This window comes from Scleropages formosus, chromosome 23 (assembly GCF_900964775.1).
Source record: "Scleropages formosus chromosome 23, fSclFor1.1, whole genome shotgun sequence".
NCBI classification, from domain to species: domain Eukaryota; kingdom Metazoa; phylum Chordata; class Actinopteri; order Osteoglossiformes; family Osteoglossidae; genus Scleropages; species Scleropages formosus.
Genome location: NC_041828.1, coordinates 21,809,070 through 21,834,411, shown reverse-complemented (window position 1 = coordinate 21,834,411; position 25,342 = coordinate 21,809,070). Strand labels below are relative to the sequence as shown.

General features: G+C 45.5%; 1 protein-coding gene across 2 annotated transcripts in view; it reads left to right on the top strand.

Moving 5' to 3' along the window:
* Window positions 1-25,342, top strand: part of rims2b (regulating synaptic membrane exocytosis 2b) — a 149,810-nt gene that overhangs the window by 56,393 nt on the left and 68,075 nt on the right. The window contains exons 6-15 of one of the 2 annotated variants that reach the window (XM_029248076.1): window positions 10,846-10,913; window positions 12,011-12,130; window positions 14,802-14,901; window positions 17,236-17,359; window positions 17,584-17,630; window positions 17,851-17,963; window positions 19,798-19,845; window positions 22,982-23,112; window positions 23,837-24,008; window positions 24,710-24,863. In XM_029248076.1, coding sequence (XP_029103909.1) covers window positions 10,846-10,913; window positions 12,011-12,130; window positions 14,802-14,901; window positions 17,236-17,359; window positions 17,584-17,630; window positions 17,851-17,963; window positions 19,798-19,845; window positions 22,982-23,112; window positions 23,837-24,008; window positions 24,710-24,863 — 1,077 coding nt within the window. The remainder of the gene's footprint in view (window positions 1-10,845; window positions 10,914-12,010; window positions 12,131-14,801; window positions 14,902-17,235; window positions 17,360-17,583; window positions 17,631-17,850; window positions 17,964-19,797; window positions 19,846-22,981; window positions 23,113-23,836; window positions 24,009-24,709; window positions 24,864-25,342) is intronic. The other variant, XM_018741460.2, reaches the window with a different exon arrangement.

The window sequence follows — 25,342 nt, the reverse complement described above, 5'->3', positions numbered from 1 at the left end:
CAAGGAATATTGCCTCAACACCTTGTGCAAAATAATAAAAGCTCAGAATTAACTGGAAGCCCAATGAAGGTAATTAACAGTGTGGCAGAAATGAGGCCGCTTCCTCTAAGGACTTCTCCAGGAACTAGGCGGAGGGGGGCGCTCTACTTGACACTCGACACCACAACCTCCTAGGGAGCCATGGTGTGTCAAAGGCTGGGATCCACATCATTTGGGGCGCTGCTCCGAGCAGATGAGCACTGCCCCTAATGCTATTATGAGATCTCCTAAAGGAATCCCTTGACTGCCCTCTGCGCTCAGCTCTCAGATGTCAGCCTCTGCCTAAAAGCACTCTCACCTCTGCTCGGTCACGGAGCCTGCATGCCAGGCTGTGATTCCATGCCTCTGCCTTTCTCTGCCTTTGTCACAAATTGGAGCAGTCAGTCCATGCTGTCGAGGGGCCCTCATTCCTTTGCTCTGCATTTGATCACTCACGGGAAGCACAGGGTACAGAGCTGTGACTCACACTTGTGTGTATGCATTGCTCCGCACCACATATAGGCATAATTCCACCTTGAGTCACTAATGAATCCTCACCAGAGGGTCCGCTCTTGTGTTGGGAGGAGTGCAGTTCAGTGGTGAACAAGCACAAAACTGCAGGCAAGCTCTGTCCCTGGCCGTACGGACTACCTTCATTGGTTTGGGTCCAGGTTCATCCCATCACCCATAGCAAGCTCTGTGGCCCCGAGGGAGCAGAGGTGGCACCTAAGTAGCTCTTCCGGCAGAGAAACTGGATTCTAATAGCAGGCAGCAGTGGCTGCAGTGGAGAGGCAGAGGAAAGTGGTGTGCAGCAGGTTTTCGTCAGGGCTAATCCTGAGCAGCGGCAGCAGGTCTCGAAACAAGGTGATTTCTTTAAGCTTCCATGTAGTTTGCTGATGACAGCGACGGCCCAGGAACCCACATCATCTACTGTATTTACATGGCTTTTAACACACAGACAGACAGAGCAATTGTTGAGGGTGACTTGGAGCCGGTCGTTGGTGAGTGAGCTGCCACAGCACTTGTGTTGAAAGGCAGCTGAATGTTGTTCAGGTTTGTTGGGCTGAGACCCCAACAGGACACCAATAAAGTAAATGTTAACAGAATGAGGTTAAGTAAGTACCATCTCTGCTTGGGGATAAGAGTAATTCATCGCCACTGACCTGTGACCGTGTTCCCAAGCAGCACTTCACTGCCGCAAGGTCCTCACCTTCTTTAAAGAGAATTCCTTATAATAATATAGAAGTGAGACTGTGCAAACTTCAGGGCAACTTGGGCTTTTTCAAGACAGAGGTTAGCATGTGCTGCACCAGTCAGTAAGTTTTGGGTGGAACTGATGTGCAGCGTGTTCTGTCCCATACCATGTCTTTTTTTGTGCACTTGGCAACATAACTGAAGTGGGTCACATGGAATGTAGAGGCAGAATCAATACACTGAAAAAATGCAAATATAAACAGATGCATAACACAACTCAAGGGCAAACGGTTACAGAAGGCAGCAGGTGTGGTCTTACAGTCCTGATTGAGAAGAAGATCCACAATGTGATCCCCAATGTCCAGAGTTAATCCAAGTTACCTCATAAATGGAAGAACAATTTGTCTTCCACTTCTTGAGAGAAACACATGCAGTATTTGTAAAGTGAGGCTATGTATGAATCAGAGGGGTACAAATCAAACTTTTGACTTCAGGTCTTTTGAGCTGTCGAATGAACACCGCTCCAGTGAGGTGCTCATGGAGAAGTGAGACGTAGACGTGGAATTTGAGCAGCAGAAAAAATGGAATTTATTCAGTTTGCAGCCACTGATCACATGGTTACTGCAGTAATGATGCGTCACAAAGCAGCTCTCCAGCTCCTGTGAGCTCCTCTGGCTGCTTTCTGTCCTGAACACTCTTCCCTTAACTGATACCATAGTGGTTTTGAGCTGCTGCTGATTTTGAGGCCCACTAACTGCTGTAGTACTCTTGAGCTACTAGGTACTTACTCTAAGCTACTCCAGCTAAAAAAATGACACAAGTGTATAAATGGGTCAACAGTTGTAGCTGGCTTACTATTGTAAGTTGCTTTGGAGAAAAGCGTAAGCAAAATGAAGAAAATGTAGCTTCTGTTCATTCAGATGGTTCTTGAGTCAGCAGCATGGTGAAGATAACCTAACAGAACCCCCCAATAACCCCATTTGTTACCACATGATTTGCAGCTGCTCCATCGCCCACCATTAATATACTAAAAAAGTCAAAGTAGAGCCTCCCAAAAACTTACAGGTTATGTGTAGTTTTGTGCAAAAATGTTAAATTTCTTATGGATCAGCAATCATTGTGCCAATATGGTGCTTGAACTTTGAAAAACTGTTGACTCTAAATTGCTTGGTGTGTGTGTGTGAGAGAGAGAGAGAGAGAGAGAGAGAGAGAGAGAGAGAGAGAGAGAGAGAGAGAGAGAGAGAGAGAGAGAGAGAGAGAGAGAGAGAGAGAGAGGAGAGAGAGAGAGAGAGAGAGAGAGAGAGAGAGAGAGAGGAGAGAGAGAGAGAGAGAGAGAGAGAGAGGGTTGGTATCGGGGGGCAGGGGGACAGTGATGGATCTGGGGTTCAAGTCCTGCTTGGGGTTCCTTGTGAGGGGCAGGCATCCTGTCTGGGGTGTTTCCCTTGGACCCTGTGTTGTAGGGTTAGGCTCCAGTTTGCCGTGACCCTGCTCGGGACAAGTGGTTGTAGGCATTGTGTGTGTGTGTGTGTGTGTGTGTGGACTGGTGTCTTGTGAAAGGATACTCTACTTCACACCTTGTGCTTCCAGGATAGGCTCCAGACCATCATGGTCCTCCATTGGTCAAGTGGTTAGTGATAATGAATAGATGAATTTTCTTCTTTTGGAGCTCCACCCACTGTTGGCACAAATACTGCTCTAGATGCTGCTATGACAGCAGAAAGCAGAGTTTGCTGATTAGTGCCTCACAGCACAACCTGAGACAAGCATGATAATGGGGTCAGCTGGTAGCATAGTGGTTAGAGTTGCTGCTTTTTGATCCAAAGGTTGCAGGTTTGATCCTTACCTCTTAGGCAAAGTTCTTACCCCAAAATTGCTCCAGTTAAAATTTCCCAGGTGTATAAATGGGTGAATAATTGTAAGTCACTTTGGAGAAAAGCATTAGTTAAATGAATAAGTGTAATGCAAACTTTCTAAAATGGGGAATGAATGCTGATGTTGGATTTGCAGTTGATGGACATGGTGCATGAGGCTGAGACAGGCCAGTGTGTACTGTACACCCTGAGCTGTGTTACTGGTTACAGTGCAGAACTGTAGTGTACAGTGAAAATGCATGACATTTAGAAAGCAAAGATATAACTGTTTCTCTCCTTGGTCATTTCCACAAATTTACCATCTTGTCCCACAGCCTTGGTAAGCCCTGGCCAGAACCGTGGTAACATGAACAGGAGAGAATGACCCATTGGACATGTTTCACTGAGCTGCCAGTGCGAGCGAGTGAAGGAAGGAAGCTTTGTCTTGTATTTGCCATGTGGAGTGTTTCTGTCCCCGTGTGTCAAACTGTCTCCCCTTCACACATGAGCACTGGCCCTGCCTACAGTGGAGTAGGAGGTGCCCTGTTTTGCTTAACCCTAAACCCTAAACCCTAACCCTTACCGTAACCCTGCCCATGCTGACTGGAGCAGGAGGTACCCTGTTTTGCCGAATTCAAACCCTAACCCTAAATCTAAGAGTCCCGATGTAGCATGCATCTCAGTTTGTGTTCACACTGCAGCACTTCATACAGACCAGGTGAAGGGGAGCAACCAGGGTACTTTACTTGTGCATATGGCACCATGGTATTTGTTGTAGCAGCTTATTCCGCGCTGACACTTTGATGCTGCTGCTGCGGTGCTGTTGATATAACCAGAGCAATGACACACACTGGAAGGAGACAGTGTTTGCGCTGTTGTTTATGTAAAATATGTCTTTGTAACCAAATTAACACAATATACACTGTTAATTTCCCAAATCTGACAGAGGCCTACACCTACTGTGTTATTAGTGTACTAATTTCCACTAAGAGTAGAATGTGTATGATGTTTTATCATTCACACTGGATTTTTGAAATTCATGGTACAACCTATAAGAACCCAAATGTATGTTTTACTTCATAGAAGAATGCTGGATGGTGTTTGTGTCTCAGGTAGTGCTTGGTCCTCACAAGTTGACCTACAAACTGTGAGTGAGCGGCTGTGCCAAGTGGCTGTGAGTCGCACCCGGGGCAGCTCTCACGATGCAGTGGCTCCTGTTTTTAAAAGCCTCTGAAAGTTCAGCTGAAGGCTTCACTTGCTCTCTGTCTTTCAGTCCCTTTTATTCTTTCCATTATCCCCTTATCACGACACACACACACACAGTTACTGTGTTTGTAAAACTCGTGTCGCTCCGTGTGTGAGTGTGTGTGTATGCCCTTTCACTACTGCTACATTTGACGTGAGGCTCCATGTTTTGTGGTCATCTCTTGTCACATTCCTCATACACTCAGCTGTGTGTGTGCTGTTAACTCATTCTGCTCTGGAGAAAGACACCTTCAGGGTGTTCTGGCCACCCTGCTAGAACATCCCCTGACAGTACACACTGCACGGACAGTACACACTCTGTGTGTCCACATGTGTGTTTTCAGGAATTTTAAAAGGATTGTTAGATGTTGCAGACATGTGCTTCTATGGTGGCACAACGAGTGGTGCTGTTTCCTCACAGGAAGTGGGTGGTGCGAGAGAATGGGGCTTCAAACGCAGCTCGGTCTGTGTGGAGTTTGCATGTTCTCCCTGTTTGTGTGGGTTTCCTCCCACACTCCAAAGACATGTCTTCTAGGTGAATCGGTGATGCTAAGTGGCCCTTAGCTGCAGCCACTAGTGAGCGAGCGCCGGTCCTAAGCATGGGTGAACGACGACGGTTGATGTCAGGACGGTTTGATCAGCTCGCCATCTGTACTGTAGTCACATGTCCAAATGCTGCAGCCCTTGGAGGTGTAAAGGCCGAGTTGGGTTTTTCTGGAAAATGTGCCGTAGAACAGACAAGTGCATCTGCAGGAGATCTGAAGAAGGTATGTATACTGATGTGTACAACTGTGGGTCAGCCTGACATTGTTCTTGTAGAAGATGTGACCTTCAAAAGGTTAACCTTTTTACACAATTTCCAAGTGAGAGTTCACAACCCAGTTGAGGGTCTCTGTTGTCCAGCTTTGAGCAAGTTCTACACACAGTGAAATAAGTACCTTATTTTTAACTTATTGATGCTTTTACTGAGCTTACGAAGGTTGTACCCCTAATGAAGAACAGTATGTTCTATATGTTTCTCAAAGCAAGCACACACACACTTTCAGAACCGCTTGTCCCATACAGGGTTGCGGGGAACCAGAGCCTACCCGGCAACACAGGGCATAAGGCCAGAGGGGGAGGAGACACACCCAGGACAGGACGCCAGTCCGCTGCAAGGCACCCCAAGCGGGACTTGAACCCCAGACCCACCGGAGAGCAGGACTGTGGTCTAACCCACTGCACCACCGCACCCCTGCTCAAAGCAAGCAAAGTACCAGTATTGATAACCACTTGTACAGGGCAGCGTTGCGGTGCTCCAGAGCCTCTACCAGAAGCACAGGGCATTAGACTATGCAGGGTCCACCCCTAGGTGGCACACCAGCCCATCCCAGCACAATCACTCTCTCACACTCACACACACAGCGATTTCATGGAAAGTACATAGGAATTTCCCCAGTTCACCTGGAACATGTCTCTGACTGTGGAAGGAAACCAGAGCACTTGGAGGAAACCCACACAGACATGGGGAGAACAGACAAACTCCACACACTCCACACAGACTAAGCTGGCTTTAAACCCAGAGCCCAACAGTTGTGGGGTACCAGTACTGCCTGTTCTGCAACTGTGGCAGCTCAAGCATGATGTCTCCTAATTTTGAAAACATTTCATCAGTGTTTGAATGTGATTTTTTTTTTAAAAATTTGACTGCAAATACAGGTGATGCTGCTGTATAGGGACATGCCAGCCCAAAACATTTTCACATTTAACTATGTAGTCATTTCATTTGGATATGAGATATCAACACTTAATCTAGATATTGGAGCCAGTATAGGTGTAGCTACCAGTTTATGATCTGGAACTGTTGTTGGGCTTAAATTTCAGTCACAAGCTGGAATTTTAAAATCAGTTCATTTCTAGTCTGCTGGCAAACTTGGGGGGCACAGCGAGTAGTGCTGCTGTTTCACAGCACCTGGGTGGTGTGAGAGGACATGGGATTGCTCCCTGCTCAGTCTATGTTCTCCCTGTGTCTGCGTGGGTTTCCTCGGGTGCTCCAGTTTCCTCCCACAGTCCAAAGACATGCTGTTCAGGTTCACCCCTAGTATGTGAGTGACAGAGAGTGTGTGTGTGTGTGTGTTCCATTGATGTATGGATGAGTGGCCCATTGTAAGTAGTGTATCTAGCAGTGTAAGTCACCGTGGTGAATAAGGTGTGTGGGCTGATAACACTACATAGAGTTCTTTGGAAGTCGCTTTGGAGAAAAGTGTCTGCTAAATAAGTAAATGTATGTATGTATACAACTCTGCATGTGTCAAAGTAGTTTTGATTATGCTAATTAAGCCATTTTTGACCATATGTTGCTGATCCAGAGACCCTAATTGTCCCTTTTTTCATCCGTTTCATTGGTGTGCGTACTGTTCTTCGTTTTTAAGTTCATGTCTTTGTAACATTATCATTTCCATAAAGTGTTGTTTTGTAAATGAACTGACGATGATAATAAACAGTATTTAACTTAAAAGCAGAATTAATTTTTATGTCCTGTGCATCTTGAGACACCATGTGGGCATAGATAACTGTATTTAATTAATTAATACATTAATTAATTTTGCTGTATTTATCATTGGTTGTCTTTATTTTACCTTATCTGAATGAATATTTACTGCTGAGAGTACTGTTAAACTTTGTCCCATGTATACATACAGTGAGTGAACAAAATAATGGAAACACACAACAATATGTTAATATCAAGGCCCTAATAATAGAATAGAATAGAATAGAATAGAATATACTTTATTGTCCTTTTTCTGGGAAATTTGTCTTGGACAACCATGACACGGCCAGTGCACAACATTGGACTCACATAAAACTATACATACCATAACATGCAATAAATAAGAAATAAAGCAACACACACACACACATTTTCAGAACCGCTTGTCCCTTACGGGGTCACGGAGCCTACCCGGCAACACAGGGCACAAGGCCGGAGGGGGAGGGGACACACCCAGGACGGGACGCCAGTCCGTCGCAAGGCACCCCAAGCGGGACTTGAACCCCAGCCCCACCGGACAGCAGGACTGTGGTCCAACCCACTGCGCCACTGCACCCCCATATAATAAAGCAACAATCAAAATATATTAAAAACATACTGAATACCAATCTAAAGTCTCAGTTTTGGAATCCTCTATTCAATAATTTAACCACAGTTGGCACAAAGAATTTTTATAACGACTTGATTTACACATTTAATAAGGGGTATGCCACCCTTTGTCTTCAGAAATGCTGCTGTCCTTCTTGGAATGCTGTCATATTACTCCTGAACTGTGTGTAGTGGCTCACTGCTCCATTCTTCAAGATGAAAAGCCTCCCATCACACTCCAGAACATCCCATAATGGGTCAGTGATGCTTAGAGCTGGTGGCTGGGGAGTCCGTGGAGAATGTTTGACTTTATATTGGTGGTATTACTGGTGTTTAGCAGTATGTATTGGGCATGATCATCCTTGAATATCGGAACTTCTTTAGGGAACAGTGTTTGTAATATAGGGTGTACCTAGTCCTGTAAGATGGTCTCATATTCCCTGCTTATTATATGACCACACAGAGCAATTTTTAGAGCTAATGGCCCCTAGCAGACAGTTGCCTGTACCATTACGGATCCTCCACCGTGTTCAACAGCTGGCATCAAACATTGTGGGTTGAAAGTATTCTTTGGCTATTTGCAGATGCAAACTGTGTAGATGTCGGAAACACGGTAAAAGATGACTCATCAAACTGTATTACTTTTTTCCATTGCTCAAGGGTCCAGATTTTATGCTCCTTACTCCAGGTTATGTGTCTATGTGCATTTTCCTTTGGTACAAGCTTATGGTGTGCAGTTTTTGAGACTGGGTCACAGAGGTGCTCATTCAATTCAGTGGTAATTTTTGAGGCTGTACTTTTGTGGAATTGAGAAACTATCCTGTAAAGTGTTTGTCAGTTCTTGTTGATGACTTTCAACTTGTGGCCACTGTTCCTCTTTGCTGAGGCAGTTGGTCCATGTTTGCCATATGCCGTCATTATTTTTGAGACTGAGACCATTGACAGACTAAATGATTTGTCCATTTTTGTGACCGGTGCACCTTGTAGTTCGGATACTGAGTATTTGGCCTCATGGAACTCTGTTAGTTGCCTCATGTTGCTTTAAAGACATACATATCAATATGCAATTATCAGAGCTCTTTTATAGCAACAAACACACACACACACACACACACACACACACACACACACACACACTGCTAACTGGCAGTCAACGTCATATGAGTCACCTATGTAGTTGTGCTTTAATTGTGGTTAAGTTACTGCAGTAGAGTTCAATTTACAGTATATTTGTGGCGCACTCTTCTCAATGGAGTGACACAGAGTGCTGAAAGAAGTTCCAGAAGATACAGTGCAAGATCCAAAGATACAGCAGTTTCTTCCGCAATTTAAAGTTCACATCTGTTTTCTTCTGGTGTTTCTGTTTTTTTCTCTATCCCAAGTACTCTATTTATGTATGTTTGCAGCGTGTACAGTTTGAAATGGTGGCACGGTGGCACAGAGAGTAGCACTGCTGTCTCACAGCACCTGGGTGGTGCAAGAGGTTGTAGGTTTGATCCTTGCTCAGTCTGTGTGGAGTTTGCATGTTCTCCTTGTCTTTGTGTGGGTTTCCTCCCATAGTCCAAATACATGCTGTTCAGGTTCACCCATAGTGTGTGAGTGACAGAGAGAGTATGTTCCATTCATTTATGTGGTAGTGACCCATTATAAGCAGTGTATCTAGCAGTGTAAATCACCTTGGTGAATAAGGGGTGTGGGCTGATAACACTACATAGAGTACATTGGGAGCTGCTTTGGAGAAAAATGTCTTCTAAATAAATAAATGTAAAGAGAGCCTTTGTGTGTGCAGAGGAGTGTTGCTGCAGCACTATCTGAGCTTGGAGGTGAGAGCAGCACACAAAGAGTGATTGGGCTGTGCTACTACTGAGCTGCTTACTTGGTGTGAGGGGTTAAGCACTCTGGGAGAAAGGGCCATGCATGTTCCTGCTCCCAGACACATGTTGTTTCACAGCATGGCCACTTATTTCTCAAGTGCTCATTTACCAGTGACATGGAAGCACCTGTGCACATGATGTGTTCCCTGTGTGCCATGCTTACTGCTGTAAATGGGCCCCATGTGATGGGCCTGCTGGACATTCAGTGCAACGCAGGGGATTATCAGTGATGCATTCGGGCGGCTGAGGTGCTTCCTCTGTCTCGGATACACCGGTGCTTTGAATGACACTCTTCCAACACTTACTTCCTCTCACAATATTTCCAGGACATTCACAGACATGACATGTCCTTAGCCTCTTAAGTGAGCTTGAAACTCAGGTCTTTATTATCCTGGGAAAACCTGAACTGGGACACCATGGGCATCTTTACATTTCACATTATATATACTATGTTCTTCTAACAAATCAGACTGAGTTTATTAAAATGTTTTATGCAAATTAAGCAAGTTCTACAGTTCATTACTGTGAAGCTGCATTTCTTGCCAATACTTAGTCAGAAGGTTTGATGAGGTGTTTAATGAAGTGTTTTGCGAGAAGTAGATGGTGAAAAACAATATGTGCCTTTGTAGCAGTCCTTCTTGTTTATGTTTTCCTTTGTCGTCTTTGAGAAAGCTATTTCTTTTTGGGCAGCAAGGTGGTGCAGCGAGTAGCACTTCCACCTCACAGCACGCCGCTTTTTCGGATGTAGGTTTGTTTTCAGCTCAGCCTGTGTGGAGTTTGCGTGTGTGTTCTCCCTGTGTCTGCATGGGATTCCTCTGGGTGCTCTGGTTTCCTTCCACAGTGCAAAGACATGCAGCTCAGGTAAACTGGTAATGCTAAATTGCCTGTAGTGTGTGTGTGTGTGTGTGTGTGTGTGTGTGTGTGTGTGTGTGTGTGTGTGGAGTTACCCTGCGATGGACTGACATGACGGCCAATGTGTGTCGTTGAGCCCATTGATTCCAGGATAGGCTATAGAGCACCCTGAGCAGGAAAAGCCGTTATGGAAAGTATTAAACGTGTTACTTTTTTCACATGTCTATGTCAAGTGTGTCTCTTTACCTTCCCTGGAGTGGATTTCGAAGGTATCATTTCAGTAGGACAGACACCATAGCTGAGCAGGTGATGGCAGTGCTGTGCCAGCTGTCCTGCGTTGAATTCCTGAGACCAGTGACTTGTGAAGTATGAAGTATCTGTACAGGCATGATGTTGCTATGATGTGCACAGGACAGTGTTGCCCTGTGCACATGTTCAAAGCTGTGGCTCCCCTTCTCCTCTGCTGGAAATGTGTTTTACCTGGCTGTGCCCCAGGCACTGCGTTCTCGTACAGCCCCTGGAACACAGTATGATATGCTTGCCATTGCCTCCATTTCCATTTTCCATAAGGTCGTTTAGGGTTGTGCTTGTAGCTAAGGTGCATTGCTTGTGCTCGACTCCCTGTTCGTCGCTGTGTGTTTGTGACTCTGTGTCGCTGAGTGTTCACGTGCTCACGTGTCTGCTCTGTCTGCAGGGGACGGGGATGGCCACTGGTGGGACTACGCATCGTGGCACAGCAGCGAGGCCTCCTCCATGTCTTTGGTGAGATGTGTAGAGCCAGGTTCTCCTGCAGCCCTCTACCTTCCCATGATGCCCATGCCTATGTTCACCTGTGCATGTTCCTTCCTTCTTCTCTTTACTCATCCCCTCCTACGGGGGGCAGTGTAAGGGGCAAAAGAAAAACAGTGACCGAACCTTTTTATCCTATTCAAGCCAGAAGAGAGCGGTGTATTTTGGGGCTGCTTGTTCGAAGAGGATGTGACGTGACATAAGGCTCTGGTTCAAGAGTCTGGGTTCAACGAGCTCAGTTGTATTGGGACAGTGCGGAGGCTCCGTCCCTGTGGGCTGCTGCCCTCTGATCGAAAACAGCACAGCAATAAGTACAAGAAGAGGCTGGTGGCACATGGGGCAGAAGCTTCCCCCACTGCACTGGTTTCTTGCACCCTTCTTTCAGCGCCGTAGGGAATCCCACTCACATGCTGCTCTCTTGTTGTTATGCAAACTCACAAAGTCCTGTTTGTCTCTTCCCCCCCTGCTGTCCTGCCTTTGAGTTTGCATGGCCCCCACGGGCCCCTGCTGAAGGATGCATGGGCTGTGTTTCAAACCAGGCCATAAATACACAGACAATAATGTCAATACTAATAACAGTCAATAAATATGACACTGCAACATTGTATACAACATGCAGAAAATACTGTATAATGTATATAGAAACCACATCAGAAAAACAGCTCATTTGTGTAGCTGTTAGTGTGTAGTACTCAAGGGAACTAGAGCAGGATGTCGGGTTCAAACCTTGGTTCTTTGGGTTGAGATGGCAGCTCGGAACACTACGCCACCACCTGTACTGTACTGTGCTATACTACTGTATACACCAAAACAATGTACATTGAGTTACACTTCCAAGTTAGCACACGTGTGTCTGGATTATTACCCCATGGTTCAGTTTGTTCATAATAAAGAGCTCAAAGCTGAAATCCACACCACTGGAGTCTTGTGTGCAGTTTACAGATCCAAACCGTCCCCTAGAGTGAAGAGCTCTGACTGTTTGCCAAGCACCATCCTGCTGCTCTGTGTGTGTGTGTCACATGAACACACAGCGCTGGCTGTAACACCTTGGGTGTGTTGTCACTCCACAGCACCCTGTAACGTGGCAGCCATCCAAAGATGGAGAGCGCCTCATTGGGCGCATCCTGCTCAACAAGCGCATGAAGGACGGGAGCGTGCCTCGAGACACAGGGGCGCTGCTGGGACTCAAGGTAGGAGCAGTGCCCTCGCTGTGCATACAGTTTCTGTTGATGTTTGCTTCAACTCATATTTATCATGAGTTACTTTGTAGAAACTGGGTTACAATTAAAGTTTGCTTTTAATTAATAAAAGGACAGTGGATGACTATACAATTGGGAAGGATTGTCCCAGAGCTGTGAATGTCGCTATATGTATATAATCTCATTTAATGGTGGTATTTTTCATTTCTCACATAATTAAATGAGTCACCCAGGAGGATGCGGTCTAATGTTATTTGTAAGGAACAATGATAAAAAAGAAATAAGTTCCCTCCCATTCATGAACAGTTTTGTAACTTTTATTTTTCTCTTTCTCTTGCAAAGCACTTGAGCTTGCTCCAGACTCCCCTTCATTATTCACTTGTAAACTTTTTCAATAATTATTTATATGGTATACTTCACATTTTAAAATTTGCTTTGTCTTAACTGTATGCATATAACATACATAATTACATATAAGTTGGGATTTGCTTTGTTGCTGGTTCCCTGCAGCATTACTTTCCCAGACTGCGTTTTGTCTGTGTGTGTATGTGTGTGTGCACGGCACGGTGACACAGTGAGTGGTGCTGCTGTCTCACAGCACCTGGGTGGTGTGAGAGGATGTGGGTTTGGTCCCCACTCAGTCTGTGTGAAGTTCGCATGTTCTACCTGTGTCTGTGTGGGTTTCTTCCCACAGTCCAAAGACATGCTGTTCAGGTTCCCCCATAGTGTGTGAGTGATGGAGAGAGTGTGTTCCACTGATGTATGAATGAGTGACCCTTTGTAAGTAGTGTATCTAGCAGTGTAAGTCACCTTGGTGAACGAGGTGTGTGGGCTGATACTACTCTACGTAGAGTTCATTGGAAGTTGCTTTAGAGAAAAGCATTTGCTAAATAAATGTGTGTGTGTTGTGGCAATGCAGTCTCCTTCACTCCTAGATCCCTTACATATAATTGTTGCTCTTGAGGGCTCCCAGTGTCATTCACAGTTATGCTATGGAAAAATGACACTCAGCAGAAACAGCACAGGCAACACTTGTGCAGAGATGCCTGCAGTTGGACAGTCATCATCTTCACATGTCAGCTTTTAGCTGTCTTCACGAGGAAGGTTTGGGACAGCTTGTAGTGTAGTGGTTAGCGCTACTGCCTTCAGACCTAAAGGCTGCAGGTTTGATCCCCCCTTCTGGCTGTAGTACCTGTGAGCAAGGTGCTTACCCTAAATATTTGCTTCACTGAAAACTACCCAGCTGTATAAATGAATAAATAATTCTAACTGTGACATTGTAAGTGGCTTTGGAGAGAAGTGTCAGATAAATGAATAAATGTAAGGTACTGCATAGTAATGGAAGAAAAAGAAAGAAAGGAGGTAGTGTAGTAAATTCCATCTGCAGGACCCTTCACTTCTTTCTTAAAAATGTTTGTTACATTTGCCAGCTTATAGTGACTCTTCTGCAGGAGCTGGTGCGCGTGTGTCTTGTGGCCATGCCGCAGGAGCTGGTGTGTGTGTCTAGTGGCCATGCTGCAGGAGCTGGTGGTGAATAAAAAAGACAGACTGAAGAGACACCGCAGAGCTGTGATGTGTTTCAGCACCACGGACAGAGGCGTCCCCATCCCTGACATTTTTTACTCTTTCAGCTAACACACACACAGTCTGAAACCGCTTGTCCCGAGCAGGGTTGCGGCAAACCGGAACCTAACGCGGCAGCACAGGGTGCAAGACTGGGGGGGGGGGGGCCACACACGCAGGACGGGACACCAGTCCGCCAAAAGGCACCCGAAGCAGGACTCAAACACCAAACCCACCAGAGAGCAGGACCCGGCCAAACCCACCGCACCCCCTCGGCTCACACACTTTATATTTAAATGTGCTCTGAAGCCAAGTGAATTTTCATTTGGGATTAATGCTTTCTGAACCGCCTGTCCCATATGGGGTCACGAGGAACCAGAGCCTACCCAGCAACACAGGACATAAGGCCAGAGAGGGAGGGGACGCACCTAGGACAGGACACCAGTCCGTCACAAGGCACCCCAAGCGGGACTCGAACCCCAGACCCACTGGAGAGTAGGACAAGGTCCAACCCACTTCACCACCACACCCTTGGGATTACACACACACACATTTTCAGAACCGCTTGTCCCATACGGGGTCACGGGGAACCGGAGCCTACCCGGCAACACAGGGCGTAAGGCCGGAGGGGGAGGGAACACACCCAGGACGGGACGCCAGTCCGTCGCAAGGCACCCCAAGTGGGACTTGAACCCAAGACCCACCAGAGAGCAGGACTGTGGTCCAACCCACTGCGCCACCACGCCCCCCCCCCTTGGGATTAATGGTTTATTATTATTATTATTGGTTAATTCATGCATTCATTAAAATTATGCTGCGAACCCATGAAAGTACTAAAATTAGTTTCAAAAGACTTTTTTCTGCAAAACATTAATGTCAGATTTGATGACATTATGGGTATTCATGATTTAACCCCATAGACTTCCCCTCATCAATGCCTTTAAAGGTCTACCTTGTTACAAATATCATATAAACTATTACGAAAGGCGACAACAATTATAGCAAACATTCAGGAGAACAGCTTTTCTACATTTGCTCTGTTTTTGAGAGGTTTTAAATGTAAATGCATTCAGACAGGTTTGTTTTTTATTTCCAATAGGTTGTTGGAGGAAAGATGACGGAATCTGGTAAACTCTGTGCTTTCATCACGAAAGTGAAAAAAGGAAGTCTAGCAGATACTGTTGGACATCTCCGACCAGGTACAGCCCCGACTCCGGATTCCCATCAGCCCCATTGTTCTGCTGGGTTGCAGGCGTATGTAAGGAGTAAGGGTTGTACTGAAGTGGTGAGCCTGCAGACTTTGGTTCATGCATACGTGCACACACACACATACACACATACACATGCACACACACACACATGCGCACACACACGCTAACACACACATGCACACATGCTGTATGCACACAGCCAATCCTGATGGCAGAAGCCACGTTAAAGTGTGTGAGTGGCACAGAGAGTGTGTGTTCCACTGATGTATGGATGAGTGACCCATTGTAAGTACAGTGCTTACACAAAGATAACCCGAGTAAATAGAAAATGCAGTTTTTAAATGATGATTTCATTTATTAAGGGAAAAAAGCTGTCCAAACCTACCTGGCCCTATGTGAAAAAGTAATTGCCCCCCCTCCCATTGTTAAATCATGAATGAACTGTGATTAACCACATTTTTTGGAAAGCTGAGTTAAATTTCACTTGACACACCCAGGTCTGATTACTTCCAGACCTGTTGAATCAAGAAATCACTTAAACAGAACCTGTTTGACGAAGTGAAGCACGCTAAAAGATCTCAAAAAGCAACACATCATGCCGCGATCTGAAGAAATTCAAGAACAGATGAGAAACAAAGTAATTGACATGTATCAGTCTGGAAAGGGTCACAAAGCCATTTCTAAGGCTTTGGGACTCCAGTGAACCATGGTGAGAGCCATTATCCACAAATGGAGAAAACTTGGAACAGTAGTGAACCTTCCCAGGAGTGGCCGGCCTACCAAAATTACTCCAAGAGTGCAACGATGACTCATCCAGGAGCTCATATAAGAACCCAGAACAACATCTAAGGAACTGCAGGCCTCACTTGCCTTAATTAAGGTCAGTGTTCATGATTCAACAATAAGAAAGAGACTGGGCAAAAATGGCATCCATGGGAGAGTTCCAAGACGAAAGCCACTGCTGACCAAAAAGAACACAAAGGCTCATCTCACATTTGCCAAAAAACATCTTGATTATCCCCAAGACTTTTGGGCATATATTCTGTGGACTGATGAAACAAAAGTTGAACTTTTTGGAAGGTGTGTGTCCTGTTACATCTGGCGTAAAACTAACACAGCATTTCATAAAAAGAACATTATACCAACAGTCAAACATGGTGGTGGTAGTGTGATAGTCTGGGGCTGCTTTGCAGCTTCAGGACCTGAACGACTTGCCATTATTGATGGAACCATGAATTCTGCGCTCTACCAGAAAATCCTGAAGGAGAATGTCTGCCCATCAGTTCGTGACCTCAAGCTCAAGCACACTTGGGTTATGCAGCAGGACAATGATCTGAAACACACCAGCAAGTCCACCTCTGAATGGCTCAAAAAAAACAAAATTAAGGTTTTGGAGTGGCCTAGTCAAAGTCCGGACTTAAATCCGATTGAGATGCTGTGGCATGACCTTAATCAGGCCGTTCATGCTCGAAAACCCTCCAATGTGGCTGAATTAAAACAATTCTGCAAAGAAGAGTGGGCCAAAATTCCTCCACAGCGATGTGAAAGACTCATTGCCAGTTACCGCAAATGCTTGATTGCAGTTGTTGCTGCCAAGGGTGGCACAACAAGTTATTAGGTTTAGGGGGCAATTACTTTTTCACATAAGGCCAGGTAGGTTTGGACAGCTTTTTTCCCTTAATAAATGAAATCATCATTTAAAAACTGCATTTTCTATTTACTCGAGTTATCTTTGTGTAATATTAAAATTTGTTTGATGATCTCAATCATTTAACTGTGACAAATATGCAAAAATAAAAAAAAATCAGGAAGGGGCAAATACTTTTTCACAGCACTGTAATGTATCTGCAGTGTAAATCACCTTGGTGAATAAGGTGTGTGGGCTGATAACACTACTTAGAGTTCATTGGAAGTCGCTTTGGAGAAAAGCATCTGCCAAATACACACACACACACACACACACATTTTCAGAACCGCTTGTCCCTTACGGGGTCACGGGGAACCGGAGCCTACCCGGCAACACAGGGCGTAAGGCCGGAGGGGGAAGGGGACACACCCAGGACGGGACGCCAGTCCGCCACAAGGCACCCCAAGCGGGACTTGAACCCCAGACCCACTGGAGAGCAGGACTGCGGTCCAAATAAGTAAATGTAAATGTAAATGTAAGCCAACTGCACACGGGCACTTATAGCAGGTATCATCACTTGCACCTTTATACAATGAGGATTTACAGGGAGGGGGAGCTTTTTTCTCCAACCTGTTACAGCACCACTGCCTGTGTGTTCAGGCCTGTGTTTTGTTCCTTGTGTCATCCTCCTGCAGGCGACCAGGTCCTCGAGTGGAACGGGAGGCTTCTGCAAGGAGCCACATTTAAGGAAGTTTACAACATCATCCTGGAGTCAAAGCCAGAGCCCCAAGTGGAACTGGTTGTCTCTCGGCCAATTGGGTGAGTTGCCGGCCCTTGGTCCAGTCCGCACTGCGAAGAGCCATCAGTTTTAGACACTGAGAAAGTGTTTGATCCACTCCGAGATGAGACCGTTACAGGCCCTGTTGGAATCATGGATTTACTGCAGCTGCTGGTCCACGTAGCACTACTGTCTCTCACAGCACAACACGTCATCTGCTACATTCACATGCCTTTCTTGCACTTTGACTTTCTCATACTTTCAGAGATGTTTCCTGGATACCAGACAGCACACATGCACAGTTGGAATCCAGTGAGTATCACTACATCTGCACATTTTCTTCATCCTCTTTGGTCTTTAATGGTCTTAATGATATGCAAAAATGTGTATCCTTTGATATGAAAAATGTACCTGCAAAATAATGTTACTGTTCATGTAACAGATAACAGTTTTTATGAATTTATAATGTATCATCTCAATGGAAGTACTGAGGACTCCCAGTGTCTCTATATCTCCACTTTCTCCTTTAAAGGTTCAAGCTCATTTGAGTCCCAGAAGATGGACCGTCCCTCCATTTCTATAACATCTCCCATGAGCCCTGGCGTACTGCGAGACGTCCCTCAGTATCTGTCTGGACAGCTCTCAGTGAGTACATATAATGCATGTATCCAGTAAGGCCCATCTGTGACCATACAGTCTGTGGCAGAAGGAGGTGTGTGGGCTTGATGCTTCATTGCACCCTGTGTGTGTGTGTGTGTGTGTGTGTGTGTGTGTGTGTGTGTGTGTGTGTGTGTGTGAGAGAGAGAGAGAGAGAGGCAGAGAGAAAGAGAGATTACACTTCTAACTAAAACCTTTTGCCAAGGACAAACTGATACATTAAATTACTGAAAATATAGAAACTTCATTTGCTCTGTGTGATAATTTTTATTGCAACTGTATATTCTATTTGATAGGTTATAATATTTCTATAATCAAATTGGACAATATGTCCAATAGATGTATGGGTATATGTTTTTATTCTGGAAAGTAGGGGCAGTTGTACTGTGACAATCTCATGTGCACAAATGCACAGCAACGTTGCTTGTTGGTACTGTGCTGAAGCACTGCTCTTAGGTGGAATCCCAAATGGACTTTGTTATGAGCATCAGTGCTTTTCACATGGGAGTGTGGTGGCGCAGTGGGCTTGGCTGGGTCCCGCTCTCTGGCAGGTCTGGGGTTTGAGTCTTTCTTGGGGTGCCTTACGATGGACTGGCATCCTGCTTTGGGTGTCTCCCCTCCCCCTCAGGCCTTGTGCCCTGTGTTGCTGGCCTTGGGACAAGTGGTTTCAACCAGTGTGTATGCTTTTCACATGCATTAACATGCTTATAATGTGCAATTGGGAAAAAGTGTTGGACAATGCATGCACTGTGCTGTGCACACAGCGGGACACAGAGCAGCTGAGTTGTGTGCTCCTTCACCCTCCGTGAGTGTGTAACTGGGTAAGAGGAGCTGTGGTTCATGGACTCAGTGCTGGGAACACACACGCGTTCACACTGAAACACAGGTCACGTGCAGGTTGGGCGAGTGGCTCTCATAGCTTTCCAGCTGTACTTAGCTGAGCATATCTCCATGTGCTCCACGCAGTAGCTGTAGCTGCCTGTCTACATGGGGGCTTTAGAAATCCACAGTGAGTCACTTTGAGGACAGGTGGGACTCAACCCTACCTTGACCCACATCAGAGCTCATATCATGTAGCATGAGTATGGTGACTGGGCCAGAAAGAATCTTTGCCTTCCAATTAAAAGACATGGGTTCAAATTCCACCTCCTGTTGTGGTACTCTTGAGCAAGGTACTCCAGTTTGATATATTAACAATTACCCTGCTGTGTAAATGGGTAAATAGAGAGTTCAGTAAGTAAGTATAGAGTTCATCAGAAGTCACTTTGGAGAAAAGTGTCTGCTAAATAAATAAACATAAATCATTGTGAGTCACTCAGTAGACAAACCTGACGTTGTTAGTCACCTGGAAACTGCTGTGTAATTAAATGTACATTATAAACAATTTAAGAGTCCAGTGTGGGACAAGCTTCTGCAGAAAGAGTTGGTGTCGCGTCACAGCCTTCAGCCCTCAGGCTATGGCTGCTCCCATCAGACGGCCTATGTACAGTCATGATTATAGTTATGGCTTTAGATGCACTCTATCGTTATGTGTGAGAGGCAATCTGTGCTCAGTTGTCCTCGTCACACAGGATACACTTTTGGGAGTCACTGCACTGCTGGGACACTGCGATGCTGGAATGATGGAACACTGGAATTTTGGCATTCTTGGACACTAAGGCACTGGGATGCTGGGATACTGGGACACTTGGGCACTAGGTTACTGGGACACTGGGACACCACAGGTCTTCTCCAGTGTGCCTGACTTCCTGCCTGTTTGTGTGCCTTTGTGGTTTGGGGTTTTGTTTTATTTAATTTTTCTTTGTTAATTTTGCTTATCCAGAGCCAAAGCCTTAGTAGAAGAAGCACGCCTTTTGTCCCTAGGGTCCAGGTAACTGCTGCTGTCTCACTGGCACACCTGTGTCTTTTCTCCTGTCTCTCCTTCTCTTCTTACTCCTGTCTTCTGCGTTTTGGAAAATGCTTAGCAGGGAAATGGCAGTATTTCAGTCTGTTAACCCTTTCAGTTCAATTCTGAATCCTTAGTGTTTCCTGTTATTTTTCGGATACTATTCTTCAGAACTTTAGTTTTTAACACTTTTCATGCCATTTTACCAAGAACCTGGAACAGTATGCATGACTAACCAACTAAAACTGTTTAAAGAGACAGGCTTCCGTTGCTAGGTAATGGGTGAGCACACAGCACATTTGTTTTGTACTACAGGCAGTCCCCTGTTACGAATGTCTGGCTTACGTATAACCCATAGTTACGAACCACCCACTTACTGAACGGAAGTTAATTTTTTTGTCACCCTTAAGTAACAATCAAATAAAAACTTCTTAATTAAGCCTATTATATTCAAAATTCAGATTACGTACAACAATTTGTAATAACAAATGCGCGCTACTTCGCGATGTGGATCAAAACATTGCGTGTCTACAGCGATTGTCGGCTCATGGCGGACCGCATGAGCCCGAGGTAGGACAGACTTCCTTCTTTTCCTTTTAACAGTGTCTCGTGTGTTACTGTATTTGGCTTTAATTTTTTTGTATTTACCCTCCTAACCATGGCACGAAAGCGTAAATGTGATGCAAGTGATGGTGGCATCCAGGAAAAGGGAAACGATCACGATTGAAACTAAAGTGGAAATAATAAAGCAATTAGAAAAGGATGAAACACCAATGAACATTAGTTAAGTGAACATTAAAGTTAATTTAATGTTTTGCACCTGCACGCACATGCATGTATGCACACGCATGTGCGCGCTCTCTCTCTCGCTCTCTCTCAGAGAGCACTTGGCTATAAAACACTTCTCAACCTCTTCCCAGTTGTAGAATCTCACTCGGCATGACTATTCCTTCTGCATCCTCAAACCTACCTCACTTTGCTCTTCCAAGTCCAGTCCCTCATCGTTCCCCAGTCCCGCTCTCTTTGATAACGACTGCCCGCTTTATTCCTCTACCACGATCTCGGATCCTCACCTCTGTTCAGTTCGCTGATTGACCGACCGACCATTCTCCCATCCCCGACCACGAGAACTCATGTAGTCCCTTGATTCTGAATAAATGAACCTGCACTTGGGCCCAGGCTTCTCTGTTCATCATGACAGTAGTGACATCTATTAATCTCTCTATCATTCTATGTCTCTTTCTATTATAAATACTGTATTTACATTTGTTATTATTATTACTGTATTGTTATATTAAAGATGTTTTAATGTATCCAAAGTGATTCTTTAATGTTTTTTATGCATAGAAAGGTATGCTATATTCTAAGACAAACAGTTGACAAACTGACGTTAGATCCCACTATACCTAACTGTTCCAACTTGCGTCAAAAGCCAACTTAAAGACAGACTGAGGAACGGATCTTGTTCGTAATCTGGAGACTGCCTGTAATAAAAGCGCACATGAACTCATTGTTTCCATAAAAATACAGCACAGACAAAAGTCTCTTTAAACATTTTTCTTGCTATTTGCCATCTTCTGGGACAAATACATTGAATGCTTTTCCATGTAACATGAAACATCTCTGCTCAGGCACTGCAGTGTTTATAATGTTACACAAACAGTACAGTTGTGAGGATGATTACTGATTTTCCTCCGATACTGTTCAGTCTGATATTTGTAGCCATTTTCCTAACACATTTTTATAATGCAGAAATGCTAGTATTTAGTCTTTCGGCACAAACTGTGAATGCAGTGTGATGTTTCGAACCACAAACTGTTTCCGAACGCACCTTTGGATGTTTTCTCCTCTCACCGTTCCATGTTACAACGAAAAGATCTGTAAAGTTTGCTGTCCCTCTTTCGAAAGGATTTTGCATTTTCCAATGAACTACATAGAAGAGTAAACAGTAAACAAATTGTACCGTTAATAACAAGTGTGTGCAGACTGAGCACTCTTTCACACCACTGTCCACACACACACACGCACGCACACACGTACACAGATACATAGTTATATGCCCCATTTCCACCTGTGCATGAGTGAGCAGTACTTTATAGTGAACAGGGCACTGAGCTCAGCCCCGTCTGGTTTCACTCATGGGCTCATAAGTGAAGAACACCTTGGTACAATTTGTTTGATCGTGAGCACCCTCCTGCAGTGTGACCACGTTCCTGTGAGTCGACTCCAATGCCTTCTGCTGCTTTGCTGCATGTCATACATGTAGTTTCCCGCATCAGGCGCTCTAGCAGAGAGTTTAGAGCCTCTCCTGCGCTGGAGATTGCGGGCCCCGATGGAGCTCCTGTGTGCTCAGGCGCAGCCACAGCGCAGTGAGCCCATCGCAGGCGGCCGTGCTGAACAAGGCGCACACGCATGACCCGTGTGTGGACGAGTGTAGCGCTCTGTAGTGCTCTGTTTAGCGCACCGTGTTTATTGTAAACGTTGCTTTGAAAGAGACGCTGAGAGCCGTTTCCAGCGCCGTTGTTTCCCTCCTCGGATCTGATTTGATTGTCATTTCCTCCAGTCGAATGAGTCCTGTGCACGTGGTGTACTGTGGCCTCGTGGTGGCTGTTCCTGCACCACTGGCCTGTGGCCGTGCCCGCGGGGGGGTCTGTTGCTCTGAGGGCACCGCTCTGTGGCAGGCAGCTGGCTGGAGCCAAGAGCCACGTGACAACACCTCTCCTCTCACCTGGCAACAAGAGGTGTCGTCTGTGCGGAAGTAGAGCAGAGTCTGAGGAACATGGCATTACACTGAGTTCACCCCGTCATCCCCCAGCAGAGCGCGTCAAACTCCGGACATCACATCTTGTACCCTTTGTGTTCTATCACACTGACACTTTCCACACTGGAGGCAGAAACACTGATTAGTTCATGTGCGATGAAGGCGCTTGCAGTGAACAAGGCATCTCTTTATTAATCCCAATATTCCCGTCGCACTAAAACTGTCCCGAATGACACCGATGCCGCAAGCATCCTTTTAGAGAGGCTCAGCCAAGCACATGGTCCCTCAGAGCAAAGTGGACCCCATGCCATCACGCCTCCTGCCGCAGACGGGAGAAACATGTTGTCTCTTGTCCCACAGGTCAAACTCTGGTATGACAAAGTAGGACATCAGCTCATCGTTACGATCCTGGGAGCGAAAGACCTGCCATCAAGGGAAGATGGACGTCCGAGGAACCCCTACGTGAAAATCTACTTCCTCCCTGATAGAAGGTACGAAGGCACACAGCATTCACCTTTGTTACCTATTAACTGTTGGCAAAGCAGCCTTTTCTGTGTCCTGCAGTATCACACCACGTGTCTTGACTGCTCCTCCAACTGGGTTTCAACATGGCCTTTATTTCCTGTGGGAGAGGAAGCCGAAACTGGCTCTGGGAAAGTCTGATACAGTGAAACGTCTCAGAGGTCTTAAAATAACACAGTTCCTATTGGAAAATTTTGGCAAAATATGTACTTGACCAATTTTAGTGTAGCATTCTAAGCATGGGGTCACTATTGCTGTGTGGGGGTTGGGGGGGTGCACAGGGCTTACAGTTCTCCCAGTTTTCGTATTCTTATTGTTCTAAAGATATGTTTTGGTGGACTGGTGAGCCAGAGTTTCTGATACTGTGCCTGTGTGTGTATGTGTATGTGTGCGTGCGTGCGTGCGTGCGTGCGTGTGTGTGTGCGCCTTATGGATATCGCTGTCCTACTGTGGCCCTCCAGTGGGACAAGATTTCTGTATGTGAACCCATGAACTTCCTTCCAAGAACAAGGTGGTGTCCCTACAGCCAGTTGCCATGGATATTGGGGGTTAGAGATATGCCCTTCCTGTAGCGTGTTGAGTCATGGTCCTGTTCGGTGACGCCATTGATGGCTATGCTCCTTCCTGCTGATGGACACAGTGAGAGCACGGTGTTACTAGCATCTCATTCACTTTGAGCTGTCGTCCCTGCAGTGATAAAAGTAAGAGGAGGACGAAAACGGTGAAGAAGTCACTGGAACCCCGGTGGAGCCAAACCTTCATCTATTCACCAGTGCACCGGCGGGAGTTCCGCGAGCGCATGCTAGAGATCACGCTGTGGGACCAGGCACGGGTTCGAGAAGAAGAGAGCGAGTTCCTGGGCGAGGTGAGGAACCTGCAGCTTCACACACCATACTCATCTCCTTTAGCCTGGCAGGGCTGTGGCTGAGGGAGGGAGTGTGTGAGTGTGTGAGGGACCTGTCACTTCAAACGACACAGGGAGCCAAGTGTGGTGTGTCTGTTCCTGAGCCCATGACCCAGTGGCCCTCTCTGTGTGGAGTACATGTTACACGCATGACACACATACACTAATGCCTGTGGTGTCAGAGATTCCGGAGGTAGTTATTGCACAGCACTTTTTCCCAGATGTGGCACTTCTGCTTGGAATGGACACTTCTGAAAAGTGATGTACGTCTCAGAGAACAATGCGAAAAGGAGAGATTTGGATGCAGACACGTGATTCTTGAGTACAGTCCATTTGTCACATACAGTATCACCATATGAACCAGTGTACATCACACAAGGAGCAGCAAACAAGCTTTTTCTGTTATTAAGCAAATTGTTATTAAGAGTTATTAAACCTAACAAACATGTACGTGCTAATTAAACACAGGGGAGAAGTGTGTTTGAAAGAGGTGAGTTTTGAGATCCTTCATCCATACATCCTTATATATGAATTATGAGGGCACAAGATACCTACCCATTTGCATAGAATTAAATGTTACGGAACAAAATAGAAACCTGAGGGTTAAGATGTTGGTTAATTTAGTGAAGTGAAATGATTTTGTTCCACTTTCCCTGCTGCAGATCCTGATTGAACTGGAGACGGCGCTGCTCGATGACCAGCCGCATTGGTATAAGCTGCAGACACATGATCTGTCCTCCATGCCGCTGCCCAACCCATCACCGTACCTGCAGAGGAGGTTGCTGCAGGGCGAAAGCCCCACGCGCAGGCTGCAGAGTATGTCCATCTGCTTGGAGATGTCTAACGTGTTTGACATTTCTTCTGCAAAGGTCCTCAGTCATTTCGTAGCCAAAGAAGATCTGGCTTTGGTATAACTACCAGAGTAAAGACATAGGGTCAAATCGGGCCTATTTCTCTTAAGGCAGAATGGGTTCTGTCTTTCTTGGCAATCAATCCATTAAAGTCATTAAATTCAGCACCAGTCCATTGAACCCGTTAAATTCATTCCACCAGTTTTTCCACATAGTTACATACTGTATATTCAGTGCATACTGTGATTTCCCTGCAAGGATTAATAAAATATCATCCCCTCCTGTCATGTGTAGAACCATAATTCTATCTTTTCACTTTCATTAAACTTGAAGAGACATGCAGAGTAAAGCTTATCTGAAAATAAAGGGAAGTGGGATCACAGCTGCTTACTTTTTAAAGTAAGACAGAGGACAAAGTTTTTAGAAACATTTGCTATTTCTGAC